The sequence below is a fragment of the Talpa europaea genome (genome assembly GCF_964194135.1).
Source record: "Talpa europaea genome assembly, chromosome: 4".
Taxonomy (NCBI): Eukaryota; Metazoa; Chordata; class Mammalia; order Eulipotyphla; family Talpidae; genus Talpa; species Talpa europaea.
The window spans coordinates 137,431,136-137,453,070 of NC_140070.1; the positions used below are offsets into that span (position 1 = coordinate 137,431,136).

At 41.0% G+C, this 21,935-nt stretch overlaps 1 protein-coding gene across 2 annotated transcripts in view; it reads right to left on the reverse strand.

The window, feature by feature from the left end:
• Nucleotides 1-21,935, reverse strand: part of GRIK1 (glutamate ionotropic receptor kainate type subunit 1) — a gene marked incomplete at both ends in the record, with an annotated part of 352,921 nt that overhangs the window by 115,720 nt on the left and 215,266 nt on the right. For both annotated transcript variants that reach the window (XM_084231835.1, XM_084231834.1), the window contains 2 exons: nucleotides 7,686-7,867; nucleotides 18,817-19,074. In XM_084231835.1, the coding sequence (XP_084087961.1) occupies nucleotides 7,686-7,867; nucleotides 18,817-19,074 (440 nt within the window). The remainder of the gene's footprint in view (nucleotides 1-7,685; nucleotides 7,868-18,816; nucleotides 19,075-21,935) is intronic.

The following is a 21,935-nucleotide window of genomic DNA, read 5'->3' on the forward strand; positions in this document are numbered from 1 at the left end:
ATTTATCCAAAGTAATAAACTGATCACCAGTTACCTGTCTCAAAGACTACCGAAGGACTCCAGCAACTTTACAAGAGGATGAACTGCTGAATTTTTTCCTATTTCTTTCAGACTTTTCTAAGCGCAAGGTGATGTGCAAGCTCTTTATGTCTCGATACCACTCAGAGGATTCTTGAGCACCTGAATGCATGGAAATGCATTCAGGGAAACTTGGCAAGTTTAGAATCTAACAATCCTTTTATACAGATGAAGACATGGGGTTGAAGAGGAATAAACAGACTTGCTCAAAGTGGCACATTTAGAAAGTCCTAGAAACTCAAATCTTAAACACCTTAGGTTCAAGTTTGAAATTCCAGCCTTGCCACTGAGTATATGATGTAGAATGTCATTTTTTCTACCTGTATCATTGGGCATTTTGGGAGAATAAAAAATTCCATTTAAAAATATTCCATTTAAATGCATAGAATATTTGGGCATATAATAATTACCCAATGAATGGTAATTATTTTATTCTAGTAGGGAAAGAGCAGAATTTGCAACTGGATCTCCCAACTTTCAGCCTAAGACTAGTCACAACCCCTTACTGTTTAGAGATGAGCTTCAAGGTGCCCAACATGTCTGTAGGCACTGGATAGCTACACTCTTGTGACATTCATTTTCATGGTCTCTTCCTGCCTAAAGGGCAGAGATCTGGGTTTCGTTATTGTCTATAGTGTAACATCTCTATCACCTTCACTCGATGCTCACCAAATGTGTTGAATGAAAGAACAACTGTGTCCTTCCCACATTCTCTACCAGACCATGGGATCTTCAGTGTAATCAGCATTTCTTGGGGACTTAATGTAAACTAGAAATGATTGGATATTCGAGAATAAAATGAAACAACTGCATTCAAGAAGTACACATCTTTTTTTTTTTTTTTTTATAGAGGCATGCTTTATTTATTTGTTTGCTGGTTTGTTTGTTTGTTTTGTTTATACATGCACTGGGTACAGTCAGAAGCGCGGGAGGGTGAGAGAATTCACCAGAGCCAGAGCGGGGAGCAGAGCAGGCAGAAGGGCCGAAGTACACTGCTGAGGGGAGCAGCGGGCGGCAGGAGAGGTCTGCACGCCATGTGGGACCCTCCTCCGGTGGCCGGGGAGCAGCCGGGGATCGAACCGGCGCCGCAGAGGCCGCGCGCAGTTTCGCAACCCAGCGCTCAACCGCTGCGCCACCGGGGAGGCCCAAGAAGTACACATCTTAACTAAAATGTGCACTAGCCGCCCTACCCCTAAGCATCATGGTGTAGAGAAAAACACCGGAGGGTGCTCTTTCCTTTCCTTTAAAATCCTGAGATAATTTTTGTTCTCAGCCCCGTGTCTTGTTGGCTCTGTGACCTTGGGCACATCACATCATCTCTCTGAGCCCTATTCCTTTGTTGTAGTCAGAATATTCTCATAAAAAGTAGGGCAGTGTCTGGTATACGGTAAGTGTTCAGTCAAGAGTTCCTAGAGTGTCCGGTCTATTCTATGCATTTGTGATTAGAAATGAAGGACTTGAGGGTCTGAATTAGTGGGTACAGCTTCCAAATACAGGTTTGTAGCCTCTTAGCATATGGCATCCATGTGGCTCAACTCGACGTTCTCTGTTCTGAGAGACAAGAGACTGAAGATGCTTGTATTTGCTGGAAACACAGAATAAAACTCCTGTAGCCACTCTGCTTGCCCAGGCCACAGCTGTTAGGCACAACTTTTATGAGGAAAGAATCAATGAGTAAAAGCATTTGATTGATCAGCATGATACTTCCTAGTAAAGGAAGGCAGGGCTTTAAATGTTTTCTCCCTGGCCTTGTATTTATGTTAATTGAAAGAAAAAAAAATCAAAAATAGGAACTCACAAATGTTGACAGCAGAGAATGCAATTCTAGCAGAATCTAATATTCTACAAAATATTTTGGTACTAAAATGGCTTAGAAAGAGTAATGACTGAATTATAGCTTAATACTCATTGCCACAAGTGTTGGGGGGGGGTAGTCCCTCTGAGATTTTGTTCATATAAACAAGGGAGCAGGTTTCCTGAGTCTGGGAAAATGTACTCCTGCCTCTCTCCGTTGGCCCCTGTCCAGCTCGGGGGATTGGTCCAGCCCTGGGAGGCAACTTCTGGAGCCCCAGGGTTCCCTCCCTCCCTATCACAGAACCATTAGGGTTCAGGCTACAGTCCTTGAAATAGTGACTTGTTTTCTCAGTCCTGTTACAACACTTGAAAGCAACCATGCAGTTCTTCAAAGGCAAATTTATTTTCAGCAAGTAGACTCAGAGGCGCAAATGCATTATGATTCTGAATTAGATAGGATTTCACAGGTTGAATGAAACTTTGGAAGAAACTGAGGCACAGAGGAATAAGTTACTGAAATGTGTTTGGCAGAGTTGACAATATGGCATATTGAGCGGGGTGGGAGGAAGCAATTTTGGAGATTATTTATCAGGAGCTCTTAGTACAGTCCTTGAACATTAGCATTTCTTCATTCACCAGAGCTGTGATGTCAAAGAATGCGGTCATTGCTAGAGATTTGGGAGAATAGGCAGAAAAGGTTTCTGTCTGCTTGGAGTTTGCCACATAGCAGGGACTATAGAGAGAAAATGAGTAAAAGTCCTTAATTACAGATTTTTTATTGAGGTTACAGAGCAACTAAGTAGACTGCAAGGTCAGAAGGGATGAGAAAATTGCTCCTTCTCTTTTATTTCTCAAGAGATGATCAGGAGGACTTAGGTAAAGCTGACTTGGGGAAAGAATATTCCAGGTGCTGCCAACTGTAAGTACAAAGGCTGTGGAATGGAAAAAGGAGGGCATGTTATCCAACCAGGTGGAATGCCTCTGAAACACAGAATCAAAATCAGAGAGGCAGGCAAGAAGCCTGGAAAGAGAAGGTGGGCCAGTCATGGTAAGCACAGATTGTTGTGTGAAGAACATGCTCAGGACACGGTACAAAATTACTATCATCTCTGAGCACCAAGTTTTCATTTGCAAAAGAGGGCTGATATCAACTGTATCAAGGACTTGGGGGTAGATGATGCGGTAACTCCCAGCAGAATGCTCGGCACATGTTCGAGTTGGGTATGTACAGTGTTTCTACCATGTGTCTCAGCTTTATTTTTATTTTTTTAAAGATTTATTTATTTATTTATTTATACAAGCACTGGGTACAGTCAGAAGTGCAGGAGGGTGAGAGAATTCACCAGAGCCAGAGCAGGGAACAGAACAGGCAGACGGACGAAATATACAACTGAGGGGAGCAGCGGGTGGCAGGAGAGATCTGTGCACCATGTGGGAGCCTCGCTGGCGGCCGGGGATCGAACCAGCGCTGCAGAGGCTGTGGGCAGCTTCTCAGCCCAGCGCTCAACTGCCGTGCCACCGGGGGAGGCCCTCAGCTTTAAATTCATCTCCATCAGCCGCTCCCTCCATAGAACCAGAGTCAGCATGCATGAGAGAGGATGCAGGGGTGGTAGGTGGCAACAAATCAGCAGGAGAAGGGGGCTTGGCAGAAGTGGGAGTGAGGAGGAGGTCCAGGGGGCTGGGCTTTGCACAATGAAGGCCAGTGAAGAGATGCCAACCTCACCAGGCAGCAGGAGGCCTGCTGGGTCAGGCGTGTGTGGTCAGGGAGAGGAGCGGAGCGCCCACTGACCCCACGGGCCCCACGTGGGTGCTGCTGGTTGTTGGGTCCCTTCTCATGGTGGAAATTCATGGAGACAGTTTGTCCCTATGAAAGCTCTTCCCCGCTGTAGCCTAATCAAGTCTTGACATTTGAAGTTCGAACTAATTTTTGGGAAATAACTTTTCAGATTCTCATCATATAGTACTTGTTCAATATGAATAGATATAATTACTTTGCTGGAGTGATTAGCATACCCAAGAATAACTATAGACTTTCCCCAATTTTTACTTTTAGATAAATGTCAAATATCTTCTTTAAAGTGCATTTGATTTCCCTTTTCCTTAAAATTCATTAAAAAGTAGTAAAATGCGATCAAGGTGCAGGGAAGTGCAGGGAAATAATGGGAAAAGTACATGAGAAGAAAGCCAAGTCGACCTGGCACAGAAACATTTCTCAGGAGTGATTTTGTCACCAGGAAAGCAAAGGCAATTAACACAGATTTCATCTAAAGGAGACCAGCAGCAAGTGGCTGTGTTTTTTTCCAGACATTTCTGGAAGCCGACTTTGGAATGGAATGGTCATTCGTTCTGAATGGGAATCCCTGGTGTAGTGAGCACACTGGCTCTGAGATCAGGGGGTCTGGGGACCACAGGGCAGCCTGGCAGCTCAGAGCCTGGCCTGGGAGGGGGGCTATCTGATCTGAACTTCAGTTTCCTCTACTTTGAGGAAAGAACACCACGCTTGCCTCGGGCATTATCTGAGGTTGCTTGAGAGGGTGCTGACACCATCTCTGGCACTGGGTAGGGTCCTCCAAAGAGCTAAGTCTACTTCCTTCCTTTCCTTTCTTCAAATCAAAAGAGGTTGGTTGTGTGGGTTAGGTAAGAATCCTGAGCTCCCTGGAGACACACTCAGCAGACAGTACAACCAAGTCTCTGTCTATTTTTACATGTTGCTGCCCTGCAGGATAAACTGGATCACACAGAGTACTTGGGCCTCATTTTCACAACATAGAACATCCCGAGCTCCTTAATATCACTTCGCAAACCATGGCAGCTTTTTGGAGATTCAAAGGAAGAACCATTCAATCAACCTGGGTCCTCTGTGGTGGTTTCAAAAAGAGTGATTGAACTTTCACACGTCCTATGCTAGAACCTCTTATTTCTATTAAATAAATTGGTTAATTAAAATAGAATAAATATAATTTATTATTTTCACAAAAATAAAATAAAATGGATCTATCATTTCTCATGTAGCATACAATCACAATTCTTTGTGAATGATCATTTTTATTTGCCATGCACACATACCCCAGAGGTATTCCCATGGAACCTTTTAAAAAGGTTCTCCTTCCTCCCCAATACTTTTTTTTAAGGATTTATTTATTTATTTATACAAGCACTGGGTACAGTCAGAAGCGCGGGAGGGTGAGAGAATTCACCAGAGCCAGAGCAGGGAGCAGAGCAGGCAGAAGGACTGAAGTACACTGCTGAGGGGAGCGGCGGGTGGCAGGAGAGGTCTGCACACCATGTGGGACCCTCCTCTGGTGGCCGGGGAGCAGCCGGGGATCGAACCGGTGCTGCAGAGGCTGTGGGCAGCTTTGCAACCCAGTGCTCAACCGCTGCGTCACCGGGGAGGCCCCCCAATACTTTTCAATGTCCTGTCTAGAACAGAAAGTGATGAACAGTCTCTTTAAATACTCCCCCACCCCAAGTCTCACAGCCAACCTTACCATTCACAGGACTGGGAAAAGGAAGTGGAGGATACACCACAAGAGGACAAGAGATGGAGGAAAATGTGTTTGTGATAAAGCTGAATGAATCCACTCTCCCTTGCCCCTAGTTCCTGGGAGGATTTCTTTCAGAGGCTTTTGCTTTTTCACAAATTGTTCTTTGAATAATATAATCTCTAGGCTACCAGGTGGGAACCACTTCTATCCATGCAACTTTAAGTCTACATTTATCAAAACAGGAGACACTCCAGCAGCTCTCCCCACGCCCAGCATGCACTTTTTTTTCCTACTGCAAGCCCTCCCTTGGGGAGGGATCTAGCTGTGCATGTGAGCCAAATGGGTATCTAACCAAGAGAAGCCTCATCAGCAAATCATTCTCTTAAATGTAACGTAAGTCTCCAGCCTCTGCTATAACAGGCTCCTGGGAAGGGATGCTTCTTTGCATTTTGAAGACTGCACATAAAATCCATGTATTTTCCACAGTTCAGGTCCACACTTCATTACACATGTTAATGAACTGTATTAAAATTCTCAAATGAAGCCTTGAGATAAAGGGCTGCTGATTTTATCTATTTACCTTTAACGTTTTTTAGTTGTTGACATCACCTCCACACACTTACTTGCTTTAGAGAAAGATAGTTATAATATTTAAAGATTGGTTAATGCGACCCATTGGCAGCCTAGAAGTGAGGCACAGATACTCTTCCCCTAACGGGAGAAGCAACATTTCATAGCAGAGGAAGCACTAGATGGCATAAAGGAGGCTGAGTGCCTGTTCTTGCCTGTGTGACTGGGAATTCCTCCACTAAAGTGGCATCTGCGATTGTTTTCCACTGAAACTTGAAATATGTTTTATGACTCAAATCCAGTGAAAGGGGACAATGGTAGGGTGAAGGATAGAATTGGACTTTCAGTGGGGGACTCTGTGTACTCTTATCTGTTGCACACCTATATAATACAGTGTTACTTCCATAAAAACTTATTAAAGAAATAAATAGGCTCCACAGTGTAATCATCCAAGAGATAATGGAGCCATCACGGTGACTTTTCCTAATTGGGCACTTTCAGTGCAATTAAAAACTTGACTCTGAACTCAGTGGCTGCAGGGAGATGCCCTTCAGATTTGAGTTACAGCGTTGGAGAGTCAGACCTATCACTTCTCTGAGAGATTTTACAAGTGACTGCATTCCACAGCATTGCCTTTGAGCAAAGGGGATGCTCTGGTTTTGAAATTAGTGCCTATTACCAGTCAGCCACACAGCAGACCTTTCAAAATTGGGCGTGCCATAGACGCTTGTGTCATTTTAGTTAAGAATAGAGCCTGATGCCACTTAAACACAAGGAGACACACTTCAGATCACATAAGTAAAACCTGGCCATTTTTTTCCCTAACTTCTCCCATTTCAATCCCCTAATCTTTTATTAGTGTTTCTATTTTGAACACCTGGCTAGCCTTTCTGATTGTCTATGTCTACACAGACTTTCTCAACCTCAGTGCTCTTGACAATTTAGGCTACCTCATTCTTTGTTGTGGGCATGGTCCACATATTATAGGAAGTTTAGCAGCATCCTTGGCTTCTAATCACTCATTCCCATAGAATATGACAACCAAAAAGATCTCCAGACATCACCAACCATCCCTGGGAGACATGCATCACTTGTGTATCACTTGCCTAAGCTTTGTCTTTTTGAAACCCGAATCTTCATTTATGGGCATAAGACCAGTGCTGTTTCCTGAAGCACTCAGGTACTATTACTCTGTTGTTAATACCGTTTTAACACTTCTCATTCATACATGATGTCACAATTTCCCAAATTTCCCCCAAAAGTGCTCCCCGGAGACAAATGCATGGCGATTCTTGTCTATTACAAATTAGAAGACAGAGGCATCTCTTTGGTGATGGTACCCATGTCCCTTTTCATGACACCCGAATCCCACATGTGTGACAAAGAGGTCTTTCCAGGAGGAAGAGGTATTTAGGACAAGCCAGGCATTGTGTAAATCAAATCTGGCTGAGTCTTTTCAAGAGACAGAAGAAGAAATGCTTAATCATCTTGAGAGGATACCCTTCTCTCAACCTCGGGTGGTAGCTCTACCTCCCTCCCGAGAGGTACGTAGAACCGTATGTACAATCACATAAAGACAAGTGGCTTCAAGGAATCCCTGGGTCCTTTGGATCTTTAAAATCATTCTGAAGACTGCCATCTTCTCCCAACTGGACAGCTGCAATGTGCTCTTGCTACATCAAGTGAAACCAGCTGGCATTTTTGTGAGAGAGAAATGAACATTTCCTCCACACTCCCACCGCTTCCCATGTCTCTTACCTGCTTAAGGATTTCAGCTGCTGTTTCATGTGAACAATCAAATATCACATAGAACTCCTTGCCCTTCTTCATCTCCTTGAGCAAAGGCTTGGCATCTTTGTTCCCAGAAGGCAGCTGGCGGATTTTGATTTTAATGTTATATCTGGAGGGAGCTTTGATGAGCTCTTGCAGACGAATTAGACCTGGAAAATGATATCCAGTGATGCAATAGACTCTTCTATCAAAAGAGTATTTGTTTATTGCCATTTATAGTCAAACTCAAATCATTCCCAAAATGTACCAAGAGGCCCCCTACCTAAAGGTTACATTATTGACTTTCTCATTTGTCATTCCTCTTTCTGTGTGGATTATGCTGCATTTTCCTTCTGCAGGTATGTGTGGCTCAGAAGCACAATTTTCCCAAGTGCATTTTGCATTTATTTAGAATGCCGTTGTCCTCTCCAGCTTCCAACCAGCCCCGCAAATCTCTAACAAATCAAGTCTATAACTGTAAAACTTTTGCAAAGAAGTTGCTTGAAATTTCCAACAATGCCCAAAGACATGGATATCACCAGCTCACTTAAAAAAGCCAAAAGAATACTAAAATTTCTTGGATGGTAAAAATCTGTAAACTTTTCCTAATATATTTCCACACAACACATTATTTCCCTATGAGTTAGCTAAGCTGCTGTCTGTAACATTACAGTTTCTGCCATATAAACTATAAATGACTCATTTTGTCTTTTGTCTAATATGATTAAATATTAAATTCAAAATTCCTTCCTTAATTAAAAAAAAACAGAGGCTTTTTAGAGATTATGTTAACAAAAGCTGGAAGAAATTTTTTTGAAAATCCACTACTGGTAATTACAGGAAAGTATATATATCAATGAACTGGATGGAGAATGTTTGATTCAACCTAGGTGTGAATTGCTCAGAAGTATCATTTGTTAATGGTTGTGCTTTATGAGGACAAGACAAATGGTTATATATTATCTCCATTGTATTCCCCTTCTGATGCTTGCTACACTGCCTGGTGGTGGCTCTCACTCAAGGACTCCTATCACATTGGGAAATTGACCTTATTATTTATTACACAGTTCTGCATCTTTACCATATGTTAATTTCAAGTCACCAATATGAAATATTAAGTGTGATCAATATTCAAATGGAAATTGTGTAAAGAGTGTGTCAGAAATGGTCTGGAGACCACATATTTTGGGCCTGATGTTTTTCTTTAATTTTCTTGCTTTATGTGTTTAGTTATCTTTCCCCTAAGAGCCCACCTTTTTGTTAAAAGTTTCCTCAAACACCATGGGTAGATTTGGTTCTCATGTTCAGTACATTTGTAATTAATTTAGGCTTCCGAGTCAAATGGAGGAGGCCAGTGGGGAATGGAATTATATGATCCTATCAAGAGTTAGTCACTGTTATTCTTTAATATTTTGGAGTTGGGGGTGGGCATAAAATTTGAAGTTATTAGAATGGTGACCTTCCTTCTGGACTCTTGCTTCTTTTCAAGTCAGTCAATGTGGCTGTCATCTCTCATGAACCGATAGTGAGACACACTTCTTACTTTCAGTTACTTGTCCTGAACCACTGATGAGTACTGGGAATGCAAGAAAACCGAGCACCCAGACTTGATTTCTTGTATTGAATTATCCTCAATCATCCTATGAAGCAAGTGTATTAGCCTCATTTCTTCAAATAAGGAAACCAAGGCTCAGAGCAAGTAAGTTACTCAAAGTCACAAAGAGTTAGGTAAAGCCATGGATTCAAACTGTTGTCTGTATGCCTCCCCAGTGGCCTAGGGGTTAAGTCTCAGGCTATCAATGTCATGGCCTGAGTTTGATCCCTGGCCAGGGAGCTGACCCACATGGCACAGCAGACAGGAGAGCCTGTCTCACCCGCTGCTCCCCTCAGCAGTGTATTTCAGTCATTCTGCCTGTTCTGCTCCCTACTCTGCCTCTAGTGAATCATCTCAACAACCCCCAACCCCATTCTACTGGCCTACACCTCAATTCTTCTATGCAAAAAATAAATAAAAATAAAATATTTAAAACAAACTGTTGTCTATGAGTCCAGCACCCAGTCCTCCCACATCACCATCCTGCCTCACATATGCAAACGTTGCTGCTCAGGGAACAGCAGAACTTTGGATTGTTTGATGAGCTGGCATAAAAGCTGAAACAGGGATTTGTCCTTTCTTCTTTACCCCAAGATGCTGAACCTCTCTCCTTTTTTTCCCTATTGTCCTACTTTGCAAACACATACAGTGTTATTATTATTTTATTGTATTTTAAAAACAATTTACATGTAGAAGAACTGAGGTACAGGCCATAGGTGTGGGCGGTGAGAGGATTCTCCAGAGACAGAGTGGGGAGCAGAACAGGCAGATGGACTGAAACACACTGCTGAGGGAAGCAGCGGGTAAGACAGGAGAGGTCTGCTGTGCCGTGTGGTCAGGGATCGCACTCAGGCCCAAGTGGTTGATAGCACAGAGACTTAACCCCTCAGCCATCAGCGAGGCCTTGTACATGCAATTTTTTTAAAGCATGGCACACGGGAGATCAATGTGGCCTTTTAATAAAAGGGAGAAAATATTTTAAAAGTGCATTTCATATGCTGCAATAAACTGCCCTTTTGTTGCTTGGTGGATGGAATGTCAGTCTAAAGAGCATTGCACTATCCTGAGGACACACACGTTTCACATGTCATTCATTCATGTTTATGGGAAAAATAGTTCTTGGATGCTCATTACTTGCCAAGCCCCACACCAAGTGCAGGCATGCTGCAGGGACACACTTGCTTTAGGGTCCTCACAGCCCTTGGGAGGATTTCATCAGATCAGCTCTCATGATATGGGAGGGGCATCAATCACTGCTTAATTTCATAAATTAGGAGCTTAGGTTGATGGAGCTAGAATGGCTTTTTCCAGTACTTGTGGCAATTACATGGCTGATCAAGGATTTAAAAAGAGACTGACCTTCTGACTCCAAATCTAGGGTTCTTTTTACCAAATCAGTGTCCCCTCTTACATTTTTAAATTGCAGATCAACTAACTAACTGAATAATACTGTCTGTGTAAATAAATAACTGCATAGATAGAAAAAGAAAATTTGGACCAACATAAAGCATTCAACCTTTATTTGCAAATGAGGTCTTCAATAAACTTGTCACCTTCCTTCTTCTCTGAATGGCCCTGCACTTTCCCAGTGGTTTCTTTAAAAAAAAAATGTTTATTATTTCAATATAAAAGGAGGAGTCAGAAGAAGCATTCATTACAAAAGACCAGTTTTGCACTGCACTAGATTTATCCTCAGAAGTACTCACCACTCAGTCCCTAATTATCTCATTTTTTCTGCATAGAGGAGAATTGGTTCAGGAAAAGGACAGGATCAGCAGGTCTGAAGCTTACAGACCCAAGTTGTGGGAAGAACAATGAGCAAGAAATAGAGAAGCTTATATTTCTCTTCCGAAAGCAATTATTTGCTTTAAAAAAGTCTGTCTTCATTAGCAAACATTGTAGAATTTACAATTATTCAGAGGCTCTTTTACTTTGCAGGAGACAGAATTTAGAGAAAGCTTTCCCTTGTATTTGCATTTTGCAGCAAGTCATCATTCACTTACACTTTATTGAAATGAATAGTTGAAAAATGATTTGCTAAACAAATAATGACTTCAGGGAGAGGAAATTGATTGAGGCATACCCTTAACTTTGCTAGTGGTCTTCCTGGGAGGGAGAGACCTGGGGTTGCCAGCCCTGACTTCCACATGCAGAGAGAGAGGTATATAACATGATAACTGGAGATGGTGTTCTTAGTGCATGGTGCTGGAGGGACTGTGAAAATAAAATGCAAATGAGGAGACAACCAAACCAATATATTTGAGAGATATTCTGCAAAACAAACAACTGAACTGAATTCTGCAAAAAAGGCAAGAGTATGAAAGTTGAAGGAAGGCTGAACTGTTCTAGAACAAAGGAGACTGAAAATATTATTATGACAATTAAATGTAAGAAACGATCTTGGAGTCAAAAAGCCCAGTGGTCTGGGGTGGAAAATTATATCCTCAGTGGTGGGTGTGGTGCAGTAAGGTACATCTGAAGAGGTGTCAAACTATGAGCTCTCAATCATATGCAGTGCTGTAAAAGAACACTACTACAATAAAAAGTGATAATTAAAAATTGTTATTGTGCTAAGTAGGAAACCAGAATATGTTCTGTATCTATATCTATCTACCTACCTATCTACCTATCCATCCATCCATCCATCCATCCATCCATCCATCCATCCATCCATCCATCCATCCATCCATCTAGCAATTGTGTTGCATAAGTGCTAAGTTTCCTCTATTTGACATTTGTAGGGTGGTTATAACTAAGAAGGTCCTAGTTCTTTGGAAATACACAATGATTTGTTTAGGGGTAAATTGCCATGATATCTGCTGCTTACTTTGAAATGGTTTGACAATATTACCACTTACATTTATTATCTTTGTAGCTGCATTTATATTGAGCGAGTCATGGAACATTAAAGTAATGTGGTCAAGAGTTAATAACTACTGAATCTAGAAGAAGGTGTACAGGAATTCATTGTACATTTCTTGCAGATTTTCTGTAAGTTTTATATCTTTCTCAATTAAAAAAATACAAATCTTGCAGATATAGAATAATGTCATAAGAGGCTCCTTTCTCTACTCTCATCTCCAGGAATGAAATTGGAAAGTGAACCTTTGGCCTGCAAAGTGACTTTAGTATAAGGAGCCTGTTGATTTCACATGAAGCTTCAGCTGGGCTCTGCATAAACAGATAACTTCCACAATGTCCAAAAGGGCCCATGTTCAACGCTCGCTCTGACCACCTCTCTCTGCATTCAGAATTGACACAGAGAGATCCTGATTTGCATGCACATGGACTGACTCTGGAAACAGGTGGAGCATATGGAGGAGAAAAACAGAATCTGCTATTTCTAGCTGGTGTTTAAAATTTCCCATGCCCCCTTTAATAATAATAAACTTTGCTATTTGCATTGCACCTTTTTATGAAATATGCGACGTGACTTATAAATAGCTCAATAAACCTCAGAATACACCTCTGAGGTGGCTAGGTGTCATTGCTATTTTACAAGAAGGAAAGTGAGGCACAGAGAGGTTAATTGTTTGGATCGGCCCTGAAAATGAGTCACAGATGCCAGGAATTGGAAGTGACCTTAAAGGTCAAATCCCTGCTTGATGTATGAATCCCCTCTACACAGCAGCTGCTGAACACCCCTCTGTTTGAGAAATTCTCTACTTCACATTGCAGCCCAATCCACTTCTGGACAGCTTTTGTTATGTTTAATGAGTATTAGTTCAAAAGAAAAGTACCTAGATTTTCTTGAGTCTTAATCCAATTCCCTGTTCATTAAGCCACATCAGTGGGCTAGATGCCATAAAAATGAATGCAATAAACCACTGGGACCCAAAGATAAGATCACACATTTTAAATGTTAATTTCTTATTCATTTGAACTTAGAAACATGCAAAATGGCATTTCACAAACTTGTTGGTATATTAATATATCCAAATATAATAGGATTCTTAAGGGGATCTATGTACCCTTCAGAGTAGAGGGAAAATCAGAACTAAGAAATGGAAATGGGTAAGTGAATGAATTAATTACCGAGGGAAATACATCATTTTTAAGTGCGATCTTCATACATATGACTTTTCATATGTATGAAAAAAAATAGACTTCCCAAAAGAAAAATTGTGTCCCTTGGTTGCCAAAGACATTACAGAAGAATCTGTTCGAGATATTTGAGATAAACTAGACTGTAGTTAGCTTCCCCAGTATGGCCTGGCCCTGTACTTTTTGACTAATATTAATGGTAGATAAAAGTAATCTGCTTCCATATAATATCTAAAGATTAGTTTCCTGAGCAGAATTCTGAAAATTTGAGTAGGATTCTGGTCAGGAGACTGGAGTGGGGCATGAGACGGGTGGAAAAGACGTAAAGGCAGAGGAAATAAGGAACGATATGCCTTGTTAGTTATCAGCTAGTACTGATAACATGGGCTTGGTTTGCCCTGCTATTTCAGTTGAAACTGTGGGAGGTCACACAACACAGGTGTTCTGGCTGTCATGTGTGATTGTAACAACAGGAAGGGGTGTTGTGATTGGCCAAGATGAAATAGTCCACTCAGTCCTTTCTTCAACACTGATTGTGACAAAGAATCTTTCATTTGTCTTGGTGTCTATCTCACCATACCTCCACTGCCTCAGGGAAGCTCTATATTCAAACCTATGCCAAAAGGTTTATTTTTTTTCAAGTTGAAATTATTAGATCAGGACAACAGGTTTCTTTTGTGGTTCTACGGAAAAATGAGAAATATAATAGATATAACAAATCTAAGGCACTAGTTATAGTACAAGTGATAAGAGCAGCTATTTCATGTATTCACAAGATGGTTAAGCATATTAAAGGAGCTAATTATATGAAGGGAGCTCATTATATGAAGTATTTAGAACAGCACATGGCAGAGCATTAGCTCTTGAGATGTAGTTATTGTCATTTTGGGGATTGTCATTTTTCTTGTGTTTTCTCCTTAGATTTATTATTTCTTCCAGTCACTGACATATTTATATATGTTAATCTCATTTCATATATATCCTCACTGTAAAGTTTTGAGTCTATGTTTCAAGTGATAAATAAGAACTCTTATTGTAGAACTCTTTATTGTAGGTTGTATTTTAGAAATATATGGCTGGGATATGTTGAGAAAAATGGCTCAAGGCAACCAAGGATGAAAAAAAAAAAACCTCTGTTATGAACCCACAGTTAAAGCCATCTGGCTGGAACTCATTTCTAGAAAGCCTCATCTAGAACTTTCTCTATGCCAAGGACTCTCAAATTCTTATCTCCCACCATGACCATACTCTTGTACTCATATATGATCTGCCTACTTAATCACCTCTATTTCGGTGGAGACATTGCTAACTCAAATGCTACATGTCCATGAGTGGACTTCGTATAGCATATTTTCCATCCAAGCATTCTCCACCCATATTCTTCCCTACCTCCGGGGATGACGGTTCTTCCCTTGGCTTAGATCAAAACATTTCTTCATCTTTGTCTTCTCTGTTTCTATCTCACTATACCTCCACTGCCTCAGGGAAGCTCAATATTCAAAATTTGACCATTTCTTACCACTCTTTTGCTATCACCTTTATCACTTGCCTTGAATTCCCTATGAAACACCTGGTCTTACTGTCGCTTCCCTATGCTATGTTATCAATACAATAGCCAGAGTGATCTTTTGTGATATAATTCCAGTCACGTCACTCCTCTACTGGAAACTCTCCAATGTTTTCCCATTTTATGAGGAGTGGAAGATCCTTCATGGCCTACAAAGCCCTCCATGATCTATAAGGTTCTCCTCTATGGCCTCCTTTCCCCCCACCACTCTTACCCCACATGCTGATGTAACACACTGACCTCCTTGTTAGTTATAAATAAAGGTTTATTGGACCACTCCATGCCCATTCATTTATATGCCATCTATGGCTGCTGTCTTGTTCTCCCAGCAGAGTAGAGAACAGTGACTGGGAGTGTTATAGGACAGGGAGAGGGGCAGCCCAAACCCCGCAAACCTGTCTATTCTAAGTGGGTTCTGCCATCCGCCGCATCAACACAAAACATAGGAGACTTTAATGGGAAGGAAATTTAATAAAACTAGGAAACAATGCAGGAAAGGCAAAGAGTCTAGTTTCTAAATGAAGCACCCAAAGTTACCCGTCCCCTCGTGGGTAAAAGTCCATCCAAATGGGATTGGCCCAGAGCAAGGCCCCAAAGCCTGCCACAAGTCTAAGGCATCTTCCAGTCGGACCCACAGAAAAGGGTCAGAAACTACCAGACAAGGCCGGAAGGAAAAGAGCAAAATCAACATCAAAATAAAAGCTGCCACTGTCACCTCCCCATGGGTCTCACCCACATCTGTGTTACCCAGTCCACGACCAAAAGACAAGCACAGTTTCTTCATGTGTCTCTAGGCTCCACGCGCCTCCTCCAGGTCTCCTGGCTCCATCCTGCTTCCTTCCTCAGTCTCTTCTTCAGCTTCTCCTCTTCCTGCTCAGCTCCACCCTCCCTTGGGTGGGGCAGGGAACCTCCCCCTTTCCTGGGGACCACCCTGTTACAGAAGGACCACAAAGCTGAAGCTACATGCTATCTAGACCTTATGAACAAACATAGTTTGCTGGCCGCTGTTCTACAGAAATGGCTGTGGCCACATTTCACTGAGAGTGGCTTTGAGAAAACAGAAACTGCTGAATAGACTCCTCCACACTGCATTGGGTGCTCAGCTTCTCAGCTTTTTTGGATGCCTGTGAAGGCACAGAGGCAGATTTCCACCAGGGGTCTAATGAAGCAGGCGGATGAGCAATGAGCAGCAATTTCTCATTGCCTGGGGTCACCTCTGAATGTGGGGATCAGAGAGAAGTAGGTGACTGATGGGGACAACATGCAAGCAACAAAGACAACAGGAGATGAAGCGAGACAGAACTTTACTCCCTCCCTCCCCAACAGTTCTCTAGGGTCTTCCTACATTTTCACTTCTAGAGGACAGAACTCTGCCTGCTAGTGTTTAGTGAATTGAAGTTTGTCCTTAGAGACAGGCACTGTGCTCCCATTGACTTGGATGGGAATAATGGGCCATTTGGTCCCTCAGACATCTGTGCTGGCTTCAGGCTATTTAACAAACTCCTAAACAAATCCCAATAAAGTGCTCTTTAATGGGCACTTAATTCTGGCACAAGGGCGGGTGCAGAGCACACCTAAGTCCTTTCTTTACTTTCAGGTTTAGGAAGTTTTCTTTTTTATGTCTTGATAATTACTACAACCAAAATCCTGAGTCAAGCAGTATGAAACCCACTCAGTCAAAAGATGTTGGCTTTTATTGATCTCAGTTGACCCATTTACTCTCTGGGTTCCAATTTAATGGCTCAATTGATTATTCATTTGCATTTTTAACATATTGGTGGGCAAAATCATTTTAACATGAATCATCTCGAACTCAATGGGCAACATCCAAAATCATCTTGGGTTTTCAATTTCAGCAAGTATTTCTTGAGCAACTGAGCTCAGGTAAACCTCGCAGGTATGAAAAGCTTTTTCAATTTCTTGTAAAAGATGATAGAAATGATAGTTTGATTTTTCTCCTGGGCAAAATGACTGTCACTTATGGGTGCTCAGCTGGAATCAGAGAGGTCGTTGCAACATAGACTTCCTTGTCACACTTTTTTTTAATCTAAATATGATTTGAAATCTACAACAGTTATGCCTATATTTTCACTTGGACTCTTTCTTAAGTGAAATCCAAAAGTTTCAATGTCATTCATTGATTTGTTCTCCCTCAGTCTTGGTGTGCTGCAGACAGTAGACACAGAGAAAATTATACACAGAGGGCACTACATAAGGAGAAATAGTATAATTTTATGAGCTCACAGAATTCTCTATTTATAAAGGTGGCAACATGGATATTCTGACTATACTTACTTTTACAATATAATATGCTATATCAAGGCTCTTAATATGCTAAGGAGCTCATTTGATAATATGTTTTCTTCCTTCACAACAAGCAGGTGAAGCTCTAAAAATGTGCCTACCTGGTGCTTATCCTTCCCAGTAGGACTCTTTTGAATATAATATTAAAAAAATACATCTATAGCCAATCACCTACCTTCCATTTCTTTCTAAAATGAGAGGAGGCATAAGAAAATACATAAATGCATATTTTCAACCAGAATAGTTACTTTATCTGGCAGTTTTAAATAGAACCAGATTTCAGGGCCAAAGAGATGAGGCTTACCTTTCACCCTCTCTGAAAAAGGAAGTTTTTGTGCATGGTGAAGGGGAAAGTGAAAAATGGAATACTATTAAAAAGTTTGAAAGTGCCTTGCTTTATTAGTTTTCATGAATCATTCTATTTGCCTTATCACTAACTCTTTAGATCAAAGAAATGACTGAATTTCAGTTCTTGGAGAAAACATCAGAAAAGAAATAGTATTATTTCTTTGGTAATTACTAAGCACTTTTAAATGTGTTAGGTGGCAGAATCTAAAAGTAAATCAAATTTCAACTTTTTGGAACTTTGCGTCTCATGAACATATAAACAGATCATTGAACAGGTGACCTCATGCTTATGTTTGCAATGCTGATGTGCCTCCCAGGTGACCGAGTCACGTGGTGGCCTCGGAGGAGAACTTTAAGGGTGAAGTGATATTTGAGGGTGATCTTGGAAAATGAGGAACTCCCAACTGTGGAGGTTCTTGTGAAGGATCATCAAAGGAGGACAAGTTGGGAGGCTCTCGGTGGCATTTAGGGGATGTTGGACTCCCCATCATTGCTGATAGGACAGTCCCGGGAGTGTAGAGAAGCTAGTGCCTGGATTAAGGAAGGTGAGAAGGGCTGCATGGTGAAGAACTTTAAATTAGGATTTGGGCGTTATTATGTAGATAATGGAGAGTCACCACTGGCAGAACTGAAGGAGATGTAAGGAGGCCTGAACTCAAAATATAACCAGAAGGCAAAAGGGAAGGTACCCACAAAAGAAACTTCATGTGGGGTCGGTTAGAGACCTGTCCAGGAGAGGACTCATCGGGCAGCATACTTCTATCCCACCTCTTCTAATAAACAGGTCTAACATGCAACTATATTAAGGTCTCATCACTGGGGTTTTTAGTCCATTTCCTATGGAATGGTCAGCAGCCAGATACAATCACTGTCTTGCTTCCTTTTCCTTTACCTACTTTAGAAAGGTAAAGACATTCGCATACTTATGGATCAAGAAGGAATCACATGCCGTGGTCATTTTCAAATGTTTCCTGAATTCTTTAAGGGATAGAGACTTGCATATTCTGATAGGAAAAAAAAAAATCCCCACACGTTTGATGATGAAAAGATGATCAGCAAGCGTTAACTCACCAAAACGATTTAGAACGAGTTACACCTGACATGACTAAGTTGGAGCACTCCATTAGCTTTGTGTGAAAGAGTGTTTGCAGGCACTGCACCTGATGAGTTTCAATGTCTCTAGAACATTCTGCTACCCTTGCTTCTGACCATGCCTGTGTGTGGGGTATGTGTGTGTGGGAGGGGTCTTGTGAGTTCCATACCTGTGCTGTCTTCATACACGACGGTCACTGTTTTCCACCTGTAGTAAAGGACCAGATCCAGGACCGCCCTGCTGATAGCTGCATAATCCGGGTAGAGGTTGATGTAAAACAAGTCTTTGTTGTCCACAGAGGGGTGTTTCCAGCGGGTCTGTATGTGGGGAACCTCCAGAGCATTGCATATGGACTGCACAGCACTGACAGAGGAGCTGTGGGTAGGGCCGAACAGAGCTGCCACGCCGAGAGCCAGCTGGTCACACGCTGATGCCCGGAGACAGGATGGGTGGGGGGGAGAGCAGGGATGGGTGAGAGAAAGAGAGAGATCCGTGAATTTGATCTTGCTTTCCATGGTTCTGTCTTTCTATTTTCATTATTGGAAACTTTCCTACACTCTCCATCTGTATGTTGAGGAAATATGTGTAATTGTACCTCTACCACTCCCGAGAGGCTGGCAGATGGAGAGATGTAAATGTAGAACTGATTAGTAACACATCACGGGGCCAACTCCCTACAAATCAAAACGAGCGCTGGTCTGACTTCATTGCTTTAATCAGATGGAGTGTAAACCTCTTGCTCGAGTGCTGGTGCCCAGGGGCAGCCGGAGCTGCTCTGCAAGTCATTAGCCGAGTGGATGCTGGGAGAATGGAGTTCTGTCATGTGTCAGGGTGCAGTGAAGATATTAAATGCAGTCATAGAATTTGGACGAGTTTCTGGGTAACTGCAAAGTACTTTAACTTCTATCATCCTTAAACTCAGAAGAGTCCTCTGCTAATGAACAATCGCTGAAGAATGCTCATAAGTGATACTGAGACCTCATTAATTGCACAGAAATGGAAGAGCATAACCCCCAGGGACCTTAAATGATATTTGGTCCAACCCACTAATGTCATGGACAATAATCATGGATAATGGCAGAGCTACACTCCAGTTTCAGGGACCCCCTCCTGGTCAGCCTAACGTTACCTCAATATCAGCCAACTTGTAGCTTAACCCAGATCAAGCTCATGCATATTTATTAATTAACTGATTACATTTGTATATGTTTTCTCATAAGATTACACTCTTTGAGAGAATTTAGAACATTTATAAGGAAAACCCAATCATTGCACCATCTACCAGTTTTAATTTTTAAAAAACCCAAATCATTACGTAGACACAATTTGATATATTGCTTTTTAACACTAAATTTAATATTTGAAGCACATCCTTTTCCCCAAGTCATTACAGATTCTTGAAATGTTTAATTTTAGTGTCTGTAGAATAGGTTATTCCCCAGGTATGTTTTCTTCTAGCTATTCCTGTGATCTTCCATCTGCTCCTAAATTTTGGTTATTGTAATATTATAGCAATTATTTTAGTTCTTATGTATTTTTCGACCTTTTCATTACTTTCTTAAAGTGAATTCCAAGATATAAATAAATGGTATTGCTATTTTTGTTACCGGATAGATATGAGCCAATTCCTTTCAGAAAGGTTGGGATAGATTATCCTCTAAAATCATGTGAAATAGGATCTGCTCATTTTTGCTGGCCTAAATTTGCAGTGGCATTACATATAAGTTTAAGAACATTTCAAATTTATATTATAATGCTAGTTTAAATGTATCTGAAACTGCCCCGAATTGAATTTTTACAATAAATAATTGTAAAATTTATAAATGAAATTGTGTTAATTTTTATGGTAATATTGTTTTATAGATAGAAGTGAAAAAATATGGCTATGTCAAAATCATCTGACAAAATTTTGAGACACAATTTCCAAATATCTTTGGGGCAGCAAATTTGGATAGTCTTTCAGAAGGAAATTTTATGGTACTGTGCTCTTTGGCACTGAATTATTGCATGAGACATGAAGATATACACTTTTCTGCCTTACGTATTATAAGCATAGATTGCCTTTGTCTGCAGAGCCTTATGAGGGCATATGGACTGGGATTTTTGTCTAGTATGAACAATGGGTTGAGATTCCTGCTAATATTAAGCTCTGCAATGCTAATATTACTTGACAGAAAATCAATCCTTTTGAATTCTTTTCGCCAACAAATTACCAGTTTTAAGAAGCTTTGGAGGTGCGTTATTTACAAGTATGACAGGTACTTTAGATGACAAAAAGCTTTCAATTTTTGAATGGTTTTAGTATCATGGTTAAATATGGTTGACTTTCAGCTGTGTATGTGTGTGTGCGTGTGTGCATGTGTGAGAGATTGATCTAACCCATAGAAATCATTTACATGAATATATTTTGTAAATGCTATATAAAATATAAACTTTTCATTTGTTTATAGATATCTCTGACCTATACATTAGCTGCAATTTCATCCACATAGGAAGAAAGTATACTAAGGTCCTGCCATTGATTGAAAAAAAAAATAAATCATTCACTTTTCATTTGAACTCCCAGGGAAACAAATTATATATATATATATATTTTTGTTTGTTTGTTTGTTTGTTTTGTTTTGTTTTGTTTTGTTTTGTTTTGTTTTGATAAAGAAGACTGACTGAGTCTTCCAGAAGCCTGTATTAGGTGAACACACCCTAGGTTACTTCTCTGTGGACACAAACATTATCTAGCTACTTGGAATCAGCATGGACATGGCATTCATTATGTTCCATTTATTAGTGTTCTTTATGGTCAAAACACTCTTCTACAAGAGGTGGAGTTCCTCAGCACCTGTGGTGGCATTTCACATAACCCTTTATATCAAATCTCAAAGCTCCCATGCTAGAGGGTCACCCTGAAGAATATTGGGCATGATATGCTTAAAAGGTGACCTTGGAAGGGCCAGAGGATGTCTGAAACTAGCCCCACATTTCCCAGGAAAGGCAACTTGCAGACTCCACACCCATTAGGTTACATTTTAGGAACCTCTCTTGTGTTCCCAAGAAAAAGAGAATCAAATGAAAGATTGTTCTCAGGTTTACACTTCCTATTTCCATGTTTTTGTGGAAAGGTGTTTAAGAAATGACAAGCTGAGAAAATGCCAGGTAAACGCTAACAGTTTACAACTTGTTAAAATTCTCCGTGTGAGTTATGTGTGTTGTGGGCATTTCCACCTGCTCAGTGGATGTGACCTTCCACAAAGTTTTATTTGGCTGCACTGTACAATTTCATGGTGGTATCTC